Source organism: Mesoplodon densirostris, chromosome 11, assembly GCF_025265405.1.
Source record: "Mesoplodon densirostris isolate mMesDen1 chromosome 11, mMesDen1 primary haplotype, whole genome shotgun sequence".
NCBI lineage: Eukaryota > Metazoa > Chordata > Mammalia > Artiodactyla > Ziphiidae > Mesoplodon > Mesoplodon densirostris.
The window spans coordinates 58,400,620-58,421,980 of record NC_082671.1 but is presented as its reverse complement, the minus strand read 5'-3'; the positions used below and the strand labels follow the sequence as shown (position 1 = coordinate 58,421,980).

Here is a 21,361-nt window from a genome sequence, read left to right as displayed (position 1 = left end):
GATTAGAACAGTATGGGTCCACTTATCTGCAATTTTTTTTCAATAAATATAGTACCTGTATTTTTATTTTACAGATCTTTAACTAAATGTAGGGAAAAGTTTGTGTTCAATTAGGGATTATAGTGTGTGAAATCAAAAGAACTAGGGTTTGAGTCCTGATTGTATCCAAACTGTTTCAGCTTCCTTTCCTTGGGTGAGACATTTTTCAGTTCCTTTGTTTTTGAGGCAGAGACAGCAGTGTGCAGATTTTCCACAGCACTCGGGGCTTCTGCATTCCTAACCCCATGTTGTGTGTTGTGCAAGGGTCAACTGAATATTTTAAAATACACATATATGGGTTTTTTTTTTGTCTATCTGAAGAGTTATGAGAGGGGGTACATTTCCTCTTTGAGGGACTATTTTTCCAGAGATCCACAATAAAAGATACTTCAGTGGTATTATTTGTCAATTTTTTCACACCTTTGTGTCACAAGTACACAATAGCAGTCCTTAACCTTATTTTTGCTCTTAGTTACCTGCAGGGTACGACAGCCCATACTCCAATTTAATATGGCAGTGATTATGAAATAGGGAAGGGCTTTAAAAAATTAGAAAACTCTACTACTCCCACCTGAAATTTTTATGTTTCCCTAGAGTGTATTTCTTTCCTCTGCTCATTAAATTTTTTCTTTGTTGTCACCAGTTGTTCAGATTGAAGGGAATCAGAGCAGGATATGTCTATTATTTAAGTCTCCATCTCTTCTTGTCTCCCTTCCCCCTCCACTTGCTTTCCTTCTCTTTTCCTTCTTCTATTTGCCCAATCCTATTTTGAATCCAATACTTAACTGTTACTATAGCCTTCGTTTCCCCCTGAAACTCCATCTTAGTTCATGGAGTAGAAGAAGGAAGAGAAAGCATTAAAGGAGACTTGATTCAGTGAAACTAGTGGGTCATATTTCTCTTTGAAACAGATATAATTACAAAAGATACAATTTATTGAGTTTTTCTGCTTGCACAGATTAACCTAAGTGCTTTGTACTTTCTTTTCAAAAGGTGACGGCAGTTTTGGATCTGTTTATCGAGCATCCTATGAAGGAGAAGAAGTGGCTGTAAAGATTTTTAATAAACATACATCACTTAGACTGTTAAGACAAGTAAGAAATGCAACAATATTATTACATTAAATCATACATTGTTAATCTCCTGGAACTCTAGTTTTGCATGCATTTGTAATTACCGTATTTTCCCTCAAAGTTTACTTGAGTTTAGTTATGAAATCCTACTTTTGTCCTTTCTTTATGGAGTGAAATAGGTTTCTCCTGTTGAAAAACAAAGACAGTATTCTGAGAATCCTTGTTCCAGGCTTTACAAGCACAGAAGAAAAGAGGGTACCTTTTTCGCATTTTTGTAATTCAAAGGACCCAAAATCCATACAACAGTAGTCCATTTAAAAACTTCTCTTGGCCTCAGTTAAGTCACACGTTCTTTTCTCGGCAAGCACCAATGTTCAGGGCAGTACTGTTGCTGATTGGCTTAGGCCTGTGTTATTGAGCCAATCACTGTGATAGTGAGCAGGGTATTATTTAAAATATCCCCCCCTTTCCCTGAAGCTGAGATTGGGGTCAGTTCCCCTTAAAGTTCATGGGCTGCTTGGCTGAGGGTTGGATACCTCAGCAAAAGTCAGGGTACAGTTAGGAAGAGTGAAAGTTGATTGAATGCATAACCAAGAGTGGTCACTCCAGTACCCTCTCTTGTTTTGAATACTGGTGGGGATTTATTTCTTTTTTCTGAGTCTTTCCTAACAGTAGGAATGAGTGAGAGGGACAGGGTGAGAGGAGAGATAAAATCCATGCGACTTCTGCAGTCTTACATCAGAACTCCACCATATTTTTGAATCTATTCATTCTTATATTTTTCTTGATTTATTAAAAAAAATATTGTGCCTGAATCTGAATCTAAATAACTTATATATATATAAAAATACAGTTGCAATATATTAGTTACTCTGAATAATGAAAATAATTTCATGTCTGTGTAAAATATCCTGGAGTAATTTTGATTATTAGCACCAAAAATTACACTGTAGCTCTAGGAATAAGCTAATAAATATTTTGTATATAATATTTTGTAAGTCAGTGAACCAAATCTGAGCACAATCTCTTTCTATCTGTAGGCAGTTTGTTGTATTAATTGTAATTTTCCAGTCTTGATCATTAGTCTTCAATATGTTTCAAATTTTATGTAATGTGCTCAGGGAACCTTGTTGGAAATCAGAACACTAGAAGGGTTTATGGGACTGATTAGTGTATGGGCAGCTAGGTGAACCGAGGAAATGGTAGAAGAAATAGAAACAATAGAGTGTATGTAATATCCCTCTTTAGAAAAACAGAAAAGGAAAGGAAAGGAAAATGCTTCAGTGTTCAGTGCTGCATTTTAAGGGTCATTCTACCTGCGGTCATGAATCTGGGCTGATCTGTTACACTCTTTTTGTTCCTTTCTCTTTGCAATCAGTGAGCTGTTTTTCTAGGATAGGAAATTTGGATTAGGCTCCAGTCTGTGCTTATGAAAGAAAACAAAGCTAACTTGACTTGTTCTCATCAGTTTTAGCCAACTGAGCTAATCAGACATAGAAGAAAAAAAGATTTTTACCTACTAAGGAAGTATGATTGCAGTCTGAAGCCCGTGTTCTTGAAAAATCCCCTCTCAGAGTGTTGAGCCTTTATTCTTCAGCTTGCAGAATTCTTCACACATCAGTTTCCTGATAAATGCAGTTGGCACTGATACTCATCTTTTGAAGCTGGTTGTCAAGAAACAGAGCTTCTGCAGAAATCATAATTTAAAACATGCATCAGTTTAATACCACATAAGCTATAAATTTCAACTAAATACAGTTTCAGAGTAGAGTGAAATATACAGAATAATGTGTATGGAATTCAAAACAACAGTATCATGAAACAGGTTGTAAAGTCTCACAAGATGTGGCCTAGGAATCGGATTGGAGACCTCTCTGTTCCAGCTAACTTCTTGGATTAGAGAGAGGTTGTTGCACCTGGTGATTGCTTTCTTTAGTAAGGGTGGTCCAAGACAGGTCACTCTGAGGAAGTAAGAGTTTTGAGCTAAGATCTGAATGGCAAGAAGCCTTTAGCTGTGTGAACGGTGAAGGGATTTCTAGGCAGAGGGATCAGCAAGGGCAAAGGCTCTGTGGCTGGAAGGAAGGAGCCGGGTGTGTGTGGTGCTGGGGATTTAATGAACACCAGTGTGGCAGAAAAGTGGTGAATAAGGAAGAGAGAGAAAGGAGATGACGTTTGAAAGATGGGCTAAGGCAGATCAGGTCAGGGGCCACAAAGGCTGTGTAAGTGCATGGGATCTTAATCTATTGGGTTGGCCAAAAAGTTCGTTTGGGTTTTTCTGTAACACCTTGTGGAAAAACCCAAACGAACTTTTTGGCCAACCCAATAAAAGTAACAGGAAGTCATTAGAGAGATTTCAGGCAGGGGCAATGCCATACATTTCTTTAGACTTAGGCATTTCTCTCCAGAAAACTCTCTAGTCATTAAACCAGAGATATTAGGCAGGTTGTACCTCACATGCCTCAAAGTGCTGTTGATTAGTAGTGGCTGCTTAGGATGTTAGGCTGAGAAGGATTCTGTGGCTAAGGAGGATTCAGTAGGTAAGACTGACATGACCTATTAGTGTGCCACAATGTATGTCCTGTCCTAGCATTAAATGTTCTGATAAGGCAGAGCAAACGGAAAGAGAGAACTTAAAATTTTAATTCAGAATATGGTTACAAAACCAGTGGTTTAATTCTGAAAATGTTGAAAATGTAAAAAAGCTCAAAGAAAAAATGGAAAGTGTGCTGTAGTCCAGTCACTCAGGGAAAACTGTGCTCCAAGTGTTGATGGGCTTAAGGAAGGAGACACTTGGGTAAAAGGTGATTGTCTGTGACTCTGAAATGATTCTTGACTTTGCAGGAGCTGGTGGTGCTTTGCCACCTCCACCATCCCAGCTTAATATCTTTGCTGGCAGCTGGGGTTCGTCCTCGAATGTTGGTCATGGAGTTAGCCTCCAAGGGTTCCCTGGATCGTCTGCTTCAACAAGACAAAGCCAGTCTCACCAGAACGCTGCAACACAGGATCGCATTACATGTGGCTGATGGTCTGAGGTAATAGATTAGGTCATTGCTGTTTTCTATTCAGGGCATGATGAGCGTGAGCCCAAAGTTACTCTCAGACTTTGAGAAGAGCGCTTCCCTGTAACAATGTGTCCTGGTAATATTTCACAAACTATTTGGGTGTAAAACTACCATTTCCCTGATGAGATTTTATAATTTCATAAAATAAGAGTAGGAAGAGCGTGCAGATCTCATAGCTAGCAGAAGCAGAGTTGGAACCCAGGAGGCCTTCTCCAGAGCCCATGTTCTTAACCCTGTATTGACCTACCTTCCCTAAAAAAAATATAGGTAAGGCTTCAAAGTATCAAAGAAAGTGTCAATTATAATGGGTAATTCTAATGAGGAAAGATGAGGCCATATTTCTGAAGGGGACTGGAGTGATTTGAGTTGGGTTGTCCTGTAAGACCATAGTGTGTCTCAGAGGTGCACCCAGCCCCGCGGCCAGATGGCATCCGGACAGAGCCTTGGAGAGTGGAAAGGCCATAACCTTTGGAGACAGAGGGGCTGTCCACACACTTGCTTTGATTTTATATCTCTGATTCTCTCTTTTTGTAGTCTCTAAACTGTGCCTAATACTTAGTGAATAGTGTTTTGAGTTCTTCTGTAATAATTGAAGACATCCCAAGTCAAACTCTTGATTTCCCCCTTTTCCACTGCTCTCCATCTCCGGTCACCCAGTTGTGTCACCTTGGAATCATCGTTTAGTCCTTCCTTTCTCTCACATCCCACACCTCATCCTTCAGCAAATGTCTTTAGCAAACATATCTCAGTGCAGCTCCTTCTCCTAACTTCTCTCCCTCCCAGCAATGTCTAGGCTGCTGTCGTCTCTTCCCACCCAGCTGGTCTCCCTGCTTTCACCTTTGCCTCCCAGTTAACCTGCTTTTCACACGGTAGCCAGAGTGATCGTTCTAACATGGAAGTTGGATCACATCTTTCTCCTGTTATCAACCCTCTCCTACCTCACTCTCTGGTCACTGTGCTCAGCCACTCACCTCCCTGAGGCTTCTGGAATATACCAGAGACTTTACACCAGCTATTCTCTCGGCCAGAATGTCGAACCTCCAGATATCCTCTTGGCTCACTTCTCATTTCATTCAGGTTTCTCCTCAGAGAGGGTGTCCCTGACTTCTTGTGTCTCTTTGGCACCTGTAGCACTTATCACTGCTGGGTATTCTTTATGTTTTTATTTTAAAAGTTTGTTTATTGTCTGTCTTTGCCACCAGAATCTAAGTGCCACAATAGCAAGGATTTTTCATCTTGTTCACCGTTGTACCTCAGCACCTAGAACGGTGCATTCTCATTACACATGTTGCCACTGGGGAGAGAGGGAGGAAGGAAGGAAGACAGTGCCTCGTGCATGGTAGCCACAGAGTGGATGCAAATTTCCTTCTCTTCCTTTCCTTCTTAAATAGTGTCTATTCCTTTTGAGCAGTATCCAGAAATGTAAATGGAATGGATGGTAAGGAGAACAAACACTGATCACAAACAAATAAAACTAAACTATTGACATATACGATATAACTATTAATACTGTATAGGGAATATAATAGGGGAATAAAATGAGTAGATTTCCTTTCCTGAAAGAGTCTGGAAGCTATTGAAAAACACAGATTATTATATGAAACAGGAATGCAAAGATTTGCATCTGGGTTGCTACATCTACTTTTGAACACCAGGGGGAACCTTGTACTAAATTAATCTAGATAAAGGGCAACTATGTCTTACGTATTTCAAAAGCTGTATTGGTCATTTTCCTTGATTAAACCGACTCCAGGTCCTGGTTTTCCCCTAAATCTTCCACATAATTCCCAAAGTGCTTATTTATAAAATGAATAATTGATTTTTAAAAAATCCATCACTGTTTGAAAGACCTCATCTCTTAAGTAACTTGAAGACCTTACTTAAAATAACAAATCCAGCAGTTTCTGTTAAAGTAAATGAAATCTTATCATATTTTCCAATCATTTGCCTGATTTGTTTTCAGCATAATGCCAAGGGAGCTTTCTGGGTCTTGTGCTACAAGAGGCTAGTAGATTTCAGTAGCCATCGATCTTCTCCCAGCACTAAGTATATTTAAAAATCTCAGCATTAGGGTTTGTCTTCCCAAATATATTTTAGCACAGAGCTATAACTATGGAGGTAGAAAGAGACAATAAAGTCGCACGCCTCTGCAGTCCCTTAAATGATGGAGCTGTTTAGAGTGACATACAGGAACTTTCTTCGTGTTACATATTTTCTCTTTTGCAGTCTTGCCTTCAGCTATTAGCTTACACCTCTAACTGTCTGCTGCTTTGAGTTCTTTATTATAATTCTCAACTACCTTTGAAGATGTGGTCACCTATATTTCCCATAAGCTTCTGTGTTTCAGTATTTTCAAAATTGAATTTGCTTTCTCTTTTTCCTTCCACCATGAATCTCTTCTTTATCTTGTATCTCCCATTTGCCAACAAAGGTCTTTGTAGTCACATCCAGAGCAACCCCCTCTCCCACAAAAGTAAGTACTCATTTGTCCGCCAGGTCCTTGACTATTTTACATCATCTTTTCAATTGGTTAATTTATTTTTATGCCACTACTGCTGACTTGGTCCGGTACCTCCGGGGAACTTTCAGAACATTTCTGATATTATATTTTTCTAAAAAAAAATCTAATTATCCTTGAAATTCCCTGGCATCCCAAGTTATCTGCAGAATACATCTAAACTCCTTGGCCATAGCATCAAAACTCTTTATGTATGCCTCTAGCCTGCCTCTCCAGCCTCCTCCTATTCCACTGCCCTCGTTCTAACCATGCTGAAGGGCTTGACTTCTCACTGACATCCATGTCTGTCTTTGCATTTGTCATTCCTGTCTTTTCAAAAAATTGTCTGCCTAGAGAACTCATTTTCCTCTAGAATTTGCTCACATACCATCTCCACAATGATGCCTGACTGCACCATGAAGAGTTGGTTTGGCTAACACATGTTTCTTGAGTCTCCATGCTGGACTTTGTGCTGGCTGCTGAAGAAGGAAAGATAGAAATTATATTGCTCTTATCAAGGTTTAAAACTTACAGTCTAGTGGGAGAGTCTGCTTTTCTATCTGTACCTTTGTGCTTTTCTTCCTCTGGCTTCCCTAGCATTTGGTACTCATCACATTTCTGCAACCTTGTTTGAGCACCTGTCTCTCCTAGATTGTGGCCCCTCAAGAGCAGGGAGACAAAGATGACATTATATCCCCAGTGACTGTCCCTCATAGATGCCCAATATATATTTGTTAAATGAATGAAGACATTCTATTTTTAGAGTAATTCTCTTTAGGATGAGATAAAGTTTACTTTAAGTTATAAGAGTTTCTTAGCAACACTGATGATAATCACAATTTAAAAATGACTATTTGAGTTTAGACCAGTTTGTTTTAATAAGATATTTGACAATGCTCGCTGTCATGTAATACATAAATTATGGCTGAATTATTCTTAGTAAGACAAGATCTGTACTTGTTAATATTTCGAAAGCTATTCTGCTATTCTATTAAAAGCTATTAAAACTGCACTTTTAAGATTAAATTCTATAACTGAACATTTTAACTAATCCAGATAATCTTTCTCTCCCACTGACATAATTTCAAATTAAGTTTAACTAATTTTTTTTAACCTTTGGAAAGTATTCCGAGAGAGTCTGTATTCTATAAATATTCTGAAAGAGGCATGCATTATGAAGGATTTGGATTCTATTCAATTATGTATAACTTGGCTTTAACTTTTTTGTTCTTAATCTCCCAGCTTTTCTCTTCAGCAGGGCAAAGTAGCTAATGGCTTTTCAGTAAGCCCTTAGTAAATTTTTCTTTTAAGCCCATAACTTATTATTAAGGTCAGCTTCATTAGTACATCTATCTTACTTTTCAACCAAAAATATATTTACTGAAAGGAATAGGCCTAATGTCAAATGTCTTAACTACATCCTGGAAGAGAAAGAATCTTCTCCTGCATTAGTTGATGCAGTTAAATGATACATACACTCCCATCAATCAGTGGAAAGTTCAGGGTATTGCTGCCACTCTGCTCCTAATCCCCCTAGCAGTGATTGGTATTAGGTAATGGAGTAAATATTTATTAATATAATGTGAACCTAAACCAAAAGCCACAAACAATGGATTTAAATTTACCTCTATTAAGTTCTATGAAAAATTCTTTTCTCAAGGTAGGACATAATGTAATTGTGAGATCATGTGCAGAGCTATGGCAAATTTAATGTCACGGGGCAGGGTAAACAGAGTGGGGGAAATCTGAATTTTGCGAGTGTGTAAGGAAGGGTAATAGAGTTACTTTAGTAGTTGGGGCAAAGTAATAGCTCTTCGGCCATGTTTCCAGAATGGACAAGACCTGGTTGAGATGAAAACTTTTTATTTTTTATATTAACTAGTTTTTATTCTTCACCTACAGTGAGTGTCCAGCTCTAGTTGCTGATGGTTGAATGGATCCGTTTCTAAAAGGAAAGACTTTAAAATCCCCCATATCACATTTCCCAAGACAATGTTTTACTCATTCCAACTCTCAGTCTAAAATGTTCTTTGATAATTTATAACAGAATTGGGTTTTAAAGTAAATTACATCTTCAAACGGTACAGTATTGATAGCTAGAAAAGTCTTTTATTTTGATTTATTACTATTGAAAAAGTAGAAAATATTTTCCAAAAAATTAGGAAATAGTTTAGTCAGAAAAAAATAAATATCAAAGGAGAGATGGAATAGAGAGAATTTTAAAAGCTAAGAAAAACTTCTCTGTGGTTTTAAGAAAATTAAAACTTAAATAAATGGGAGTTATAACAAAATACTATCAATTCTTATTTAACATATATACATTTTAAACTAATTAAAATAGTCACATGGTATTGAGGGAATTCAGAGTTCCTTTTAAGTAGTTATTAAAGTATACAAAAGAGAAGTCTTCAAAAATTGGTACTTTGCTTAAAGTGGTTGTGCCTTAAAGTTTAAATCACTTATCAGGATTGACATGTCTTTTTGTTTGTTTGTTTTAAAAGCATAAACTTGCTCTGTAATATTGGACTTGTAGGTTTTGATTTCCTTCTACAGTATCTCTTAACTTTGAAGGTGAAACTTAGCACAGAATTTTTGATGCTTTGTGTAATAAACATATATATATTTTTAAAATAACGACAAAATTTATTATGGTATAATCACATTTTAATAAGGTTTCCTGTGCATTTCACGGCAGATACCTCCACTCAGCCATGATTATATACCGTGACTTGAAGCCCCACAACGTGTTGCTTTTCACCCTGTATCCCAATGCCGCCATCATTGCCAAGATTGCGGACTATGGGATTGCTCAGTACTGCTGTAGAATGGGGATAAAAACGTCAGAGGGCACACCAGGTGGGTGACAAGGTTTGTGTGATAATTCCCTCTTCAGAATGAATAACCACTGACTTCAGTTGTGAGTTCAGGAGAATCAAGAGAACACTGTAGCCTATCACACTGTGAACAGATATTTGTTGTGACCAGTACGTGAATAATTGTGACCAGTACATTTGTGATTTTGATCATTATATCCTGTAGGGCAAAAAAATCAACTGATATAATTTTCCAGGGTAAAAAACAAATTAAAAAAATAGAGTATGTTTTATGGCAAGTTATATTTTTAAAAGTTGGACTTCTTAAAAATGTTTAAATACTCCAGAGGTGGTGAAAAGGAACCTCAAAGTTTTAATCTAGCTACTGTTAACACTTACCTAAAAATGAGGCAAACCAAATTCAGGTTTGCAAACCCTTTTTTGCAACTTTGAAAATCCAAAGTTTTTTTTTTTATAACTGATTCAGTGGCAAAATCTGACCCAATCGAATTGATCCTTGTTAGAATCTGTATTTCTCATATTCACTGTGGATGTGTGTATGTTTCACAGCAGAAATATAAACATGTTTGTTTGAGTACAGGATGTTGGCTCTGATCCCACTGAAGTTTTATGTAATTTGTTATATGCATTATTACTTTCTTAAATATGAAAAAGTATAAATTCCTAAATACTTCTAGCTCCAAGAGTTTCAGATAGGGACTTTGGGACTGGTGTTCTTAGTTGCACTGTTCTTGATACAAGCATACTTTCTTATTCTTTTAAAAAAACTTTTTAATTAAAAAAATTTTTAATTTTAATTTTATTGGAGTATAGTTGATTTACAGTGTTGTGTTTCAGGTGTACAATCAAGTGATTCAGTTTTACATATACATATATTCATTCTTTTTTAGATTCTTTTCTCATATAATTTATCACAGAATATTGAGTAGAGTTCCCTCTGCTATACAGTAGGTCCTTGTTGGTTACCTTTCTTATATATAGTAGTGTGTGTATGTTCATTCCAAGCTCCTGATTTATCCCTCCCCACCACTTTCGCCTTTGGTAACCATAAGTTTGTTTTTGATATCGCTAAGTTTGTTTCTGTTTTGTAAATAAGTTCATTTGTATCATTTTTTTTTAAAAAATTGGATTCTACATATGAGTGATATCATCTGAGATTTGTCTTTCTCTCTCTGACTTCACTTAGTATGATAATCTCTAGATCCACCGTGTTGCTGCAAATGGCATTATTTCATTTTTTTTATGGCTGAGTAATAGTCCATTGTATATACGTACCACATCTTCTTTATCCATTCCTCTGTCGATGGGCATTTAGGTTGATTCCATGTCTTGGCTATTGTAAACAGTGCTGCAGTGAACATTGGGGTGCACGTATCTTTTCAGATTATGGTTTTCTCAGGGTATATGCCCCATAGTGAGATTGCTGGGTCATATGGTAGTTCTATTTTTAGTGTTTTAAGGAACCTCCATACTGTTCTCCATAGTGGCTGTACCAATTTACATCCCCACCAACAGTGTAGGAGGGTTCTGACTGGTACAGGAATTTAAACCTTCAAACATTGAACTTTGTTTTTCTTTCTTCATAATTTATAGGTTGTTAATACTTCAATACTTAAGTACTGTAGTGTCTCTATTTGTATAGCAATATGAGTCATGTTACTATGTAAAATTTTGTGTACTGTTATATTTATGGTCTCCAGAAATCACAGGCATCATTTTCTTACTTTAGATTTTAGTATTGCTTTTAAGGGTCATACCCAACTGCTTTTTTGTCATGCCTGCTGTAATACTCCTATTACTTTAACTGTAAACTGACTTTCTACCAGTGAAAATTCTATTTCCTTTGTTCTTGGGTTTTCACGATCTTATACTCAAACATGTTCTTTCCACGTGGAGTCCTCCCTCCCTTTCTCAGCTCTCTTTCCTCTTCTAGTATTAGATTCATCAGAATCTCAGCCTCCGATTAGTAAGAAACAGTCATAGGGCAAGTAATCTGTACAGACATCTTGTCTTTCAGATTTCAGTTTGCGTGGGAATAGAAAATTGAAGGGTTGACATCTGTTTAGTGGGGGGCAGCTCTAGCTCTGGAGAAATCTTACATGGTTAGTTATTTGTAAATAAAATTACAGGTGGCTTTACATCATCTTGATGATTGCAGCTCAATTAAAACGTTCTTAAGACAGAAGAAAGTACTTTAGAGAATATCTGACTAGGCAAAATTGCTCCCTACCCTCTTCCCCTTTCCCCATTTTTGTCCTTAGATTAGCAGATGGCCCCAGCTTCCAATGCCTGGTTTTATTTTTGCTCCAAATACATATCTTCTCTTTCATTTTACATGGCTATCTGTTGGAAGTAGAGTGTGCATTCTCATAAACATTTCAAAGTATATTTTCTGGCTCAAGTGTCTCTGGGTTGTTCAATAATAATAAAATAATTATCTCTTCAGCACCTGCTGTGTCCCAGGCTCAGGGCCAGATACATTAGACACATGGTATCCTATCTTCATGCCAGGGCTGAAGGTTGGCTTTTATCTTCTCATCTATAAAATGAGGAAGCTGAGGCTCAGTGAGATTGTGTAACTTGCACAAAGTCATGCAGTAAGTGGCCAAGATAAAGCTCAGTCTAAATGACATTTGAATCCAGAGCTATTTGGCTTTAAGTCCTATACAGGCATACCTTATTTTATTGTACTTTGCTTTATTATGCTTTGCAGATGTTGTTTCTTACAAATTGCAGGTTTGTGGCAACCGTGCATCAAGCCAGTCTGTCAGAGCTATTTTTTCAACAGCATTTGCTAACTTTGGGTCTCTGTGTCACATTTTGATTATTCTCACGATATTTCAAACTTCTTCATTACTATTATATTTGTTTTGGTGATCTGTGATCAGTGACATTACTATTGCAAAAAGATTGTGGCTTGCTAACAGCTCAGATGATCGTTAGCAGTTTTTAACAATAAAGTATTTTTAAATAAAGGATTGCACATTATTTTTAGACATAGTGCTATTGCACATTAATAGACTGCAGTATTGTAAACATAACTTTTATATGCACTGGGAAACCAAAAAATTTGTATGACTCACTTTAGTGTGATACTTGCTTTATTGAGGTGATCTGGCACCAAACCTGCAATATCTCCAAGGTATGCCTGTAGTCGCTCTCCCGGATCACATGCAACTATGACATATACTTAAAGCGGTTTACTTAACCTTAGTTATTAAAAATCCAAATAAACAAAGCAAAATGACAGGGCCAGAAACCACAAATATTGTCAAGTACAGGTTTGGAAGAATAAACTTAGAAGATGGGATTCCACAGGCCTCGTAAGCCCACCTAGAAATGGGCACATGACAGCGTTCTTCTCTTGGAAGATCTGCTCATTACTGTCATGTCTCATGAAGGTGGGCCAGGCCACTCATCTGGGGCCTGCAATTTGTTCCCCCTCCCCCCAGCCACGTCACTGTGTTCGTGGCGAGGAAATCCTGCTGTTGAAGCCTCAACCCCCTACTTGGCAGTGGACCTTTCTGATCCTTGTAGATTGTGCTCCCTCAGTGGGCTGGGCCAGCCAGCAGTCAGCTCATTTCAACTCTGTTCAAACTCATGGCCCTTCATTTTATGTGTCTTCCTGGTTTGGGTCAAAACCTGTCTATAGTTCAATATCCAACTGATTTTTCATACCAAGCCAGATACTTGTTCCTGACCCCTTTTAATCTGCTGTATCAATGTGCAGTAACACAAGTATGGAGAAAGATCATGACAGGAAACCCAGAGCCCGATTCTTTCTGTTCTGCTCGCTTTTCCCCCAGGCTGCTTAATACATGGTAAGCACTTTTCCTTGCTATGTCTTGGACCTTCTCTTTATCATTACTGTATTTATTATTGTTAGAGCCCTTCTAATCACCTCAGCCCTAAACTCAAATTAAAAATTTTAAATAACAGTAATTGTCACCACTGCTGCCACCATCACCAGACTTTTCCTTCCCCAGAGCAATTATGTTTGAGAAGAAAATCATTCCCTCTCATATGATTTTAGTTCTCTCCTTGTCTTTTCCTTTTTAATGGATCTTCCTGTTAATGTAATACTTAGAAACTTTATGAGAAACAAAATATAAGGTTTAACTTGGAAATTTTAGAGAAACAAAAGACCATGTGTTTGTTAAACTTTTGTGAATTTTTATACTATTAGTGTGGTGCATCAACACCGTGTGTGCATGTGAGTGTGGGTTCATTACTGTTGTCTCAGGGAATATGGTAATGGGAGCAAACCTTTCGTGGCACGAACAGAGTGCTTGTCTCATGCTTAGCCCTTTGCATAGGTTGATTATCTCATTTAACCCTCATGACCCTCTGACACGAGTCCTGTTATTATTCCTGGTTTACAGATAAGGAAACTAAGTAAAGCTTAGGGACCATTAAAAATATCTATAGGGTCACATAAGACACAAACCCAACCTTCCTGAGAACACAGCCCCTGGCCAGGTACCATCACAGCTGGAGCGCAAAGGTAGAAACAATTTGGTTATTGGCAAGTACCACAGCACCGTGTCTGTCTACATTTTCAAAGGTAAATATGGGATGGAAACTTTCAACTTCAAATAATTTGGAGAGATTCAACTTTAACTCAGTCAAATGGGTATGTATGTATTATATCCTGTTAGAAACAATGGTTAATTCTGGGTCTTATGACAGTTACACTGTTGACTGAGATGGATGCTGACTGTTGGCTTTTACCCCGCCAACATCCACAGAAATACAACAGTCTTTGGATAAACAAAAATGTTATTCTCTGGTTATACCTATCATCTGATAGAAATTATGAAACATGCTCTACTCAGACTCTTTGGAAAGTAAAAAAGGAAGTATATGTTTCTGTGTACTTTGTGATATATAGTCAGACCTAATTTATAAATTTCTCATGTTTTTGATCTATGGATCTTTTAAATGCAGACTTATCTGAAAAAGTATCTCTAAATATAGTTTTTAGACAAATGCATCATATTTTCCAAATTATTTTAACATTGTAACTTGTAATAATTCTCTAAGGGAAAGGTATTCTTATTTTTTATTCATTTATTCATGCATCTGTCAATAATTTATTGAATGTTTACCAAATATCAAACTGGTGTCACTACTTAATAGCTGTGTGGTGCTCAAGATTCACTTTCTGGGGCTCAGTTTTCATTTCTGTAAATTGTGATGAGAAAAATAATGCCTACCTCAAAGAGTTGTTTCAGGGTAAAATGAGGTAACCCATGTAAGTAACATAGAGAAGAGCTGGCATGTTGCAGTTGCGCCAAGTGTGTTAGGTGTTTTAGTGGTAAACTTGGAGAATAGGCATGAATAAATGTAAATTTTAGTCTCCAGAAGCACACATTTTGCCAGGAGAAACAGGGCTGTAAACAATAATCATAAAGCATTGTATCAGTTTCAGTAGGAGATCTAGTTCAAGGTACAGTGATAGTGCAAGCTGCAGGTGGTTAACTGAGCTATGGGTCGTCAGGACTTCCTTCATAGAGGAGGTGACTCTGGAATGACATCTTAAAGGAGAAGTTTGAGGTTTGAGTAAATAAATAAATAAGTGGGAGGAGACATTTCAGGCAAAATGTGCTAAGGTAGAAAATGACTTGTCTCATTCTGATAACTGCAAGAAGTTCTGTGCGGTCTAAGTGACAGATGGAGGATGGAGGATTCTTTGGTTATGTTTTTCAATTCTGGCTGTATATTAGATAACATGTAGGGCTTAAGAGATATAACCCCTGGGGTTGTGTCCTTTACAGTTGTATTTTAGAAGGTGTGGAGCAGGGGCTGTCAATGTGGCCACATGTTTGAAGCTCCTGGAGGACTTTCAAATGTATGGGTAGCAGGACCCCATGCCCAGGATTCTGATTTAACTAGTTTGGGTGGAGCCCAGACACTGAGGTTATTTAAATGATCCCCAGGTGATTCCCATCTCTTCATCATATAAATAGTGTCATTGCCTCTATAAATCCGTTATAAGATGGGCAGCTCAAATTTTGATATTGTCTCACATTGGGGAAAATGTTATTTGCAGAAAAACTTTTAACAAGATGATTAGCATTTACTCTAGATTTTGAGAGTATTAGCCTGTGATATAAACAAAAAGTTATGAGAGTAAATATGAATAGCATTTAGACTTATGTTCAAATAAAAAGAGCAAATGTCTATTTTAAATTAATCTTTCTCAGTGGTGCACATTCTAGGCACCGCAGTGGATTCTGGAGATAGATATATATGACCTAATGACTATTGGCTCTCTAGATTCTGTTAAACTTGGGCTGTGAAGTCAGAGTGTCTTAGTTTGAATCCTTGCTCTACCACTTACTAGTCAGGGCTGGAGAAATTACCTAATTCCTTTCCTTGGTTAAACAGTAGTACTAATAATAGTATCTGTTTTAGGGGATTGTTGTGAAAATTAGATGAGAAATTCATGTAAAGTGTTTAGCACAATGCCTGGCACATTCCTTAGCTGTCTTTGCTTTCCTGGACTCTCTGCTCTGTCTTCTTCTTCTTTTTTTTTTTTTTAAGCAGTACTCGGGCCTCTCGCTGTTGTGGCCTCTCCCGTTGTGGAGCACAGGCTCTGGACGTGCAGGCTCAGCGGCCACGGCTCACGGGCCCAGCCGCTCCGCAGCATGTAAGATCTTCCCAGACCGGGGCACGAACCCGTGTCCCCTGCATCGGCAGGTGGACTCTCAACCAGTGCACCACCAGGGAAGCCCTCTGCTCTGTCTTCTTAACACAGGGGGCCCCCTTCTTAACACAGAAGGCTCTGTTTGCCTTCCCTTTCCCTGTCCTCTGAAGGCCACTCAGAAAACTCATCTTGTTTGTTTGCTCTCTCTCTCTCTCTCTCTTTTCCTGGTGTCCAGAGTTTCATCCATGTTGTCTAGTTATTTCATTGTTTTATGCAGAATGGTAAGTCTAGTCCCTGTTATTCTGTCTTACCTAGAAGTAGAAGTGATACATGTTTAAATAAATGACTTATTTGAACAGCCTAATACAACAATATACATTTAGGATTTTAGTTAGTACTTAACATTTGTAGTCTTTGAGGGGCATCAATGCTAAACAGCATATCTGTGTAGTACAGTAGCATGGTCCATACCCACCATAGATCATTCACAGTATTAGATCAGGTGACAACACTGTCCTTTTGTAAACAGACAGGAGATGTTTCTATTTCTAGCCTTCCAGTGACAAGTAACATTAAAAGTTGTTCATTTTCTTCCCAAATTAAATTCAGTGGTGAATACATTGAGTAGCTTGAAATGTTATTCTTCCTGTTACTACTATGGTGACCAGTATACTGAAATATAAGGCAAAATTTTTTGAAGAAATTGCAGTTGCTTTTCCAGGGCAGTCCTCAGTGATAAGGATACACGTAGAGTAGCTTGGAGGATCTTATGGTTTAGATTGATAGTTAAATGTTATGTTGGTAGCTTAGGTCTTGATGCCCTCAGTCCCCCTCCTCTCCCCATTTTGGTTGAAAGACTCCATGATGTTTTAAATTAAGGTTTGATTTGCAAAACATAAGGTTGTGAGTTGAAAGCAGCAAATGCTATTGAGCAGGTCAAAAGATGTGTTTCTAATAAATTAGTGGAAATAATATCACTGGCAACAAAGAGATATCTAGATTTAGATATGCTCGAGTGTTTTATATACATACTGTATTGTAAATTCTGCGTCTTTGTTTTCTTTTTCTACTTAATATTTCAGGGACATCTTTCTGTGTCAAATATCAGTTTTAACAGTTACATAATATTTCAGTAATTTACTTAACCATATCTTGATGTATATTTAATTTTTTCTAACTTTTTGATATATTGAAAGGCTTTAATTAATAGACTTGTAAATTAAAAATTTCCCATTTATAAAACTAATTTTTAAACATTAAATTTCTAAAAATCATACTGCTGGGTAGGCATATTTTGAATTTTGAAATACTAATTGCCTTCTAGAAAGGTTTATCAATTAAAATTCCCTCAAAACTTGAATTAGAGCACCTTTTTTCCATTCTGGGTTTGTTATTGTTTTTAATCTTCATGAAGTTAATAGTCAAAAAGTGATAATTTAATATTTTTATTTTTCAAATACTTATATATAGAACATAGTTGGTTTTCCTTAGATTGTTGACTATTACAGATAATGTTGAAATTATTTTTTGCCCCTGAAGTGATTAAAAATGATTTATCTCTATTGTAAAATGAAAGGTTTTATTTTTCTTTAAGAGAATTTCAGGCATGAACTTACACCTGAGAGAGAGGGCTTTTATTCGTTTTATTTGAGGTTTTCTTTTTATGTTCAGTTGGGTTCAAGGAGCAGAGTCACAATTCTTGGAATGATAAGGCCATTAATATTGCAGCCAGGTTAAAGTGACTTGGAGTGAAGTCTAGAAATCTCCCTCCTGTCTCCTCCTCTGTTCGAAACACTGCTCTGGGAATAGTTATTATTAAGAATGATGTAGACTTTTCCCCCCCTCTTAGGCTTTATTTATTTAATTATGAAATATCACTTAATAATTTATTATTGAATGTTTATCCTTATTATTCTTCAAGATCAACCTTGGGGTGAAATGTCCTGGGACAGGGCTGTTAATTGACTTGATTAAGATGTCTTCTTATAGAGATGATGTGGCCTGTTTAGAACTCATCTTCCTGTCTCTTCATCAGCACATATGCCTAAGTATATACCTCCCTGGGTGTATAAGTTCTGGGGTTGGGCATATTTATTTATATGTCTGCTTACTTTCAGGGTTTCGTGCACCTGAAGTTGCCAGAGGAAATGTTATTTATAACCAACAGGCTGATGTTTATTCATTTGGTTTGCTACTCTATGATATTTTGACAGCTGGGGGTAGAATAGCAGAGGGTTTGAAGTTCCCAAATGAGTTTGATGAATTGGCAATACAAGGAAAATTACCTGGTAAGTTTTATTTTATCTACAATAAAGATTATTATTATTTTTTAATAGTAGCAGCTTCATTTCCAAGTTATTTAATTGTAGTTGTATAGTAATTCATTTCACAGCTGAAAATATTTTTAGTGCGTGAATATTCTTAAATTCTGTGACATATTAATAAAATCATATGAGAAAGATAGAAGTTATAGGGCTTCTTTTTAATATTCCAAATATTGATATATTTGGTATTATATTTAGAAGAATACTCAGAAAAGGAAATACTATTAGAACTCCAGGTTTAGTGACTTGTCTTCTCGTAAGGAGTTACTAAGTGTCCATTAGCTTGGAGTATTTTCATTTTCTTGGAGTGAAATAATTTCTATGCAGGAATGGAAGCTTGAATTATTTACAATAATAATTTTTAGTAGTAAATATTAGTAAGAATTAGTAAATGAGTATTTAATGAGATCAAATCTCACTTTGAATGGTTGCCTCATGCTTTAAAGAAATTCTAGGGCTTTGTCATTCATTACTTAACTCTTCAGTTCTCATTCTAAAGTATTCTTTTAAATATATTTAGTTGTTTCTCATATTTTCTGCTTTTCTTTTCATTTAAGAGAAGTTTTGAGTGTATACTATGTTCTGTCTACAGGGAATACAGCTTTAACTATCTCCTTCTGGGGGACCTTTAAAGATTCCCAACAGAAGGAAATCTATTATTACTCGACTAAACTTTGTGCACAATCTAGGTCATCTCCCTCATTTTATCAGTTAGCTTTCCAGTGAAAGTTTTCAGGTCTGTAGTCTATACCAATCAGAAAAATGGCATACCTCTTATAAAAAAAACAAATGTGCACAAAGTGACTGTGGGGGTCACTTTGGATTAAATGGATTAAATAATGCTTGTCTACATTGAATATTAAAATAAAAAGTATTTGCAAAGAAGTCTATTATATGAACAAAAGTGTTTTCAAAGTCTATTTGAAATGAAGGTATGAAAGGAAAATCTAGTTTTATTCAGTTGGTATTTGTGTCTCTTTTTATACTGTAAAAATTAAGAACTCATTCTTGATGTCTCTAGTGGAGACAGTTAACAAACTTAGCTTTAAGAGTGATAAGCAGATTCATGATATATATGGGATTATAGAGATCAGTGGTTCCTTTGCAATGTCTGGACCTCTCATACACATTGAGAAGAAATAAAATAATTGTTCCGATTTGTCCAGTGTTTAAGCGTGATATGTTTTTTAATGTTTTAGATCCAGTTAAAGAATATGGTTGTGCCCCATGGCCTATGGTTGAGAAGTTAATTAAAAAATGTTTGAAAGAAAATCCTCAAGAAAGACCTACTTCTGCCCAGGTATTTGTGTAGTCAAAATTTATCAATATTTTGTTCAGAACATCAAAAAAAATATATGTAATATTCAAACATATATACAAACATATAAAAACACACACACAGTTTAAAACAGTTATAAAGCAAAACTCCTTTATCTCGTCACTACCCCAGGCACAAAATAAAGGGCCAACACCCCAGAAACGCACATATGCCTCTTTCTGATTGCATCACCCCCTTTTCCCTATAGATGTAGCCAGTCTCCTGACTTTCATGTTAATCATTGTTTTTGTTTCTTTTTATGATTTTACTACCCACTTTAGTTTTCCTGCATTCATAATGTATTTAAAATGGAATCATAGTCATGTGCTGTTCTGAGTTTTTTCAGTTGTTCTCCCAACATTATTTTGTAAGCTTCATTCATGTTGTTGAACATAGCTGTTGATTACTTTCCCTACTATTCCATTCCATTGTTTGAATGCACAACAGTGTATTTACCCATGATCATATCAGTGGGTATTGGTATTGTTTCTAGTTTTTTGCTATTATAAATAGTGCTGTTATGAGTGTGGTCGTACATGTCGCCTAGTGCAAATTGTATCAGAATTTCCTTGTGGTATCTAACCAGGAGTTGAATTGCAGAATCATGGGATATGGGAATATCTAAATCATTTCTTGAAGAAGTTGTACCAGCTTAACAGTTCCATCACCTTTATATTAGGGTAGCTGTTTTTTTTTTTTTAATATATTCTCCCTAAACGTTGTACTATCTGACTTCTTAATTTTTTCCAAATAGATCTAGTCTTGTGTATTGATTTACATTTTCCTAATTACTAATAAAGATGAGCATCTCTTTATATAATCATTGGTCATATATATGTTTCCTCTTCTGGAAAATGGCTGTTCATTATTTAGCCATTTTTATATTGAGTTGTTTGTATAAAACTAAAATTTAAAAACTGCTTCTTTATACATTGTATACTAAAACTTTGTTGGTTATATATGTTGCAAATTTCTTTTCCCAATTCATGGTTTGCATTTTTATTTCCTAAAGAGTGCCTTTTGATGAACAGAATTTCTTAATTTTAATAGAGATAAATTTAACAATACTTCTTTTTATGGTTATTAATTTTAGGGTCCTGTTTTAAAAGGTCCTTATCTCTCTCAGAGTCACAAAATATTTACCTATGGTTTCTTCAAAATGTTTAAAAGTTTTGCTCTTAATAGTTAAGTTCTGAATCCATCAGGAAATGACATTTTTATCTAGATCCAATTTCCTTTTTTCCATATGGGTAACCAATTTTTCCAGCTTCATCTATGAAATTGTTTCTTCCTTTGTCTTCTACTGATCTTTTTATTTTCCATTTCCACTCTGTAATATACACTCAAAGATAAACACACACACATTCTCTTCCACTGGTCAATTTACCTGTTCTTCCTCCAGTACAATCCTGTCTTAATTCCTGAAGCTTTATAATAGTCTCTTTTCTCCTTATTTTTATCCTTTAGGAATGCTTTAGCTGTTCTTCAGTCTAGTTTTTCCATATAAATTTTTAAATCACTGTGTCAGCTTTTATGAAAAATTCTATTGTGCTTTGGATTAGACT

General features: G+C 36.3%; 1 protein-coding gene across 4 annotated transcripts in view; it reads left to right on the top strand.

The window, feature by feature from the left end:
- LRRK2 (leucine rich repeat kinase 2) overlaps positions 1 to 21,361 on the top strand; it is a 142,163-nt gene that overhangs the window by 103,378 nt on the left and 17,424 nt on the right. For all 4 annotated transcript variants that reach the window (XM_060111824.1, XM_060111823.1, XM_060111822.1 and 1 more), the window contains 5 exons: positions 1,033 to 1,133; positions 3,954 to 4,144; positions 9,367 to 9,527; positions 18,272 to 18,442; positions 19,678 to 19,778. In XM_060111824.1, coding sequence (XP_059967807.1) covers positions 1,033 to 1,133; positions 3,954 to 4,144; positions 9,367 to 9,527; positions 18,272 to 18,442; positions 19,678 to 19,778 — 725 coding nt within the window. The remainder of the gene's footprint in view (positions 1 to 1,032; positions 1,134 to 3,953; positions 4,145 to 9,366; positions 9,528 to 18,271; positions 18,443 to 19,677; positions 19,779 to 21,361) is intronic.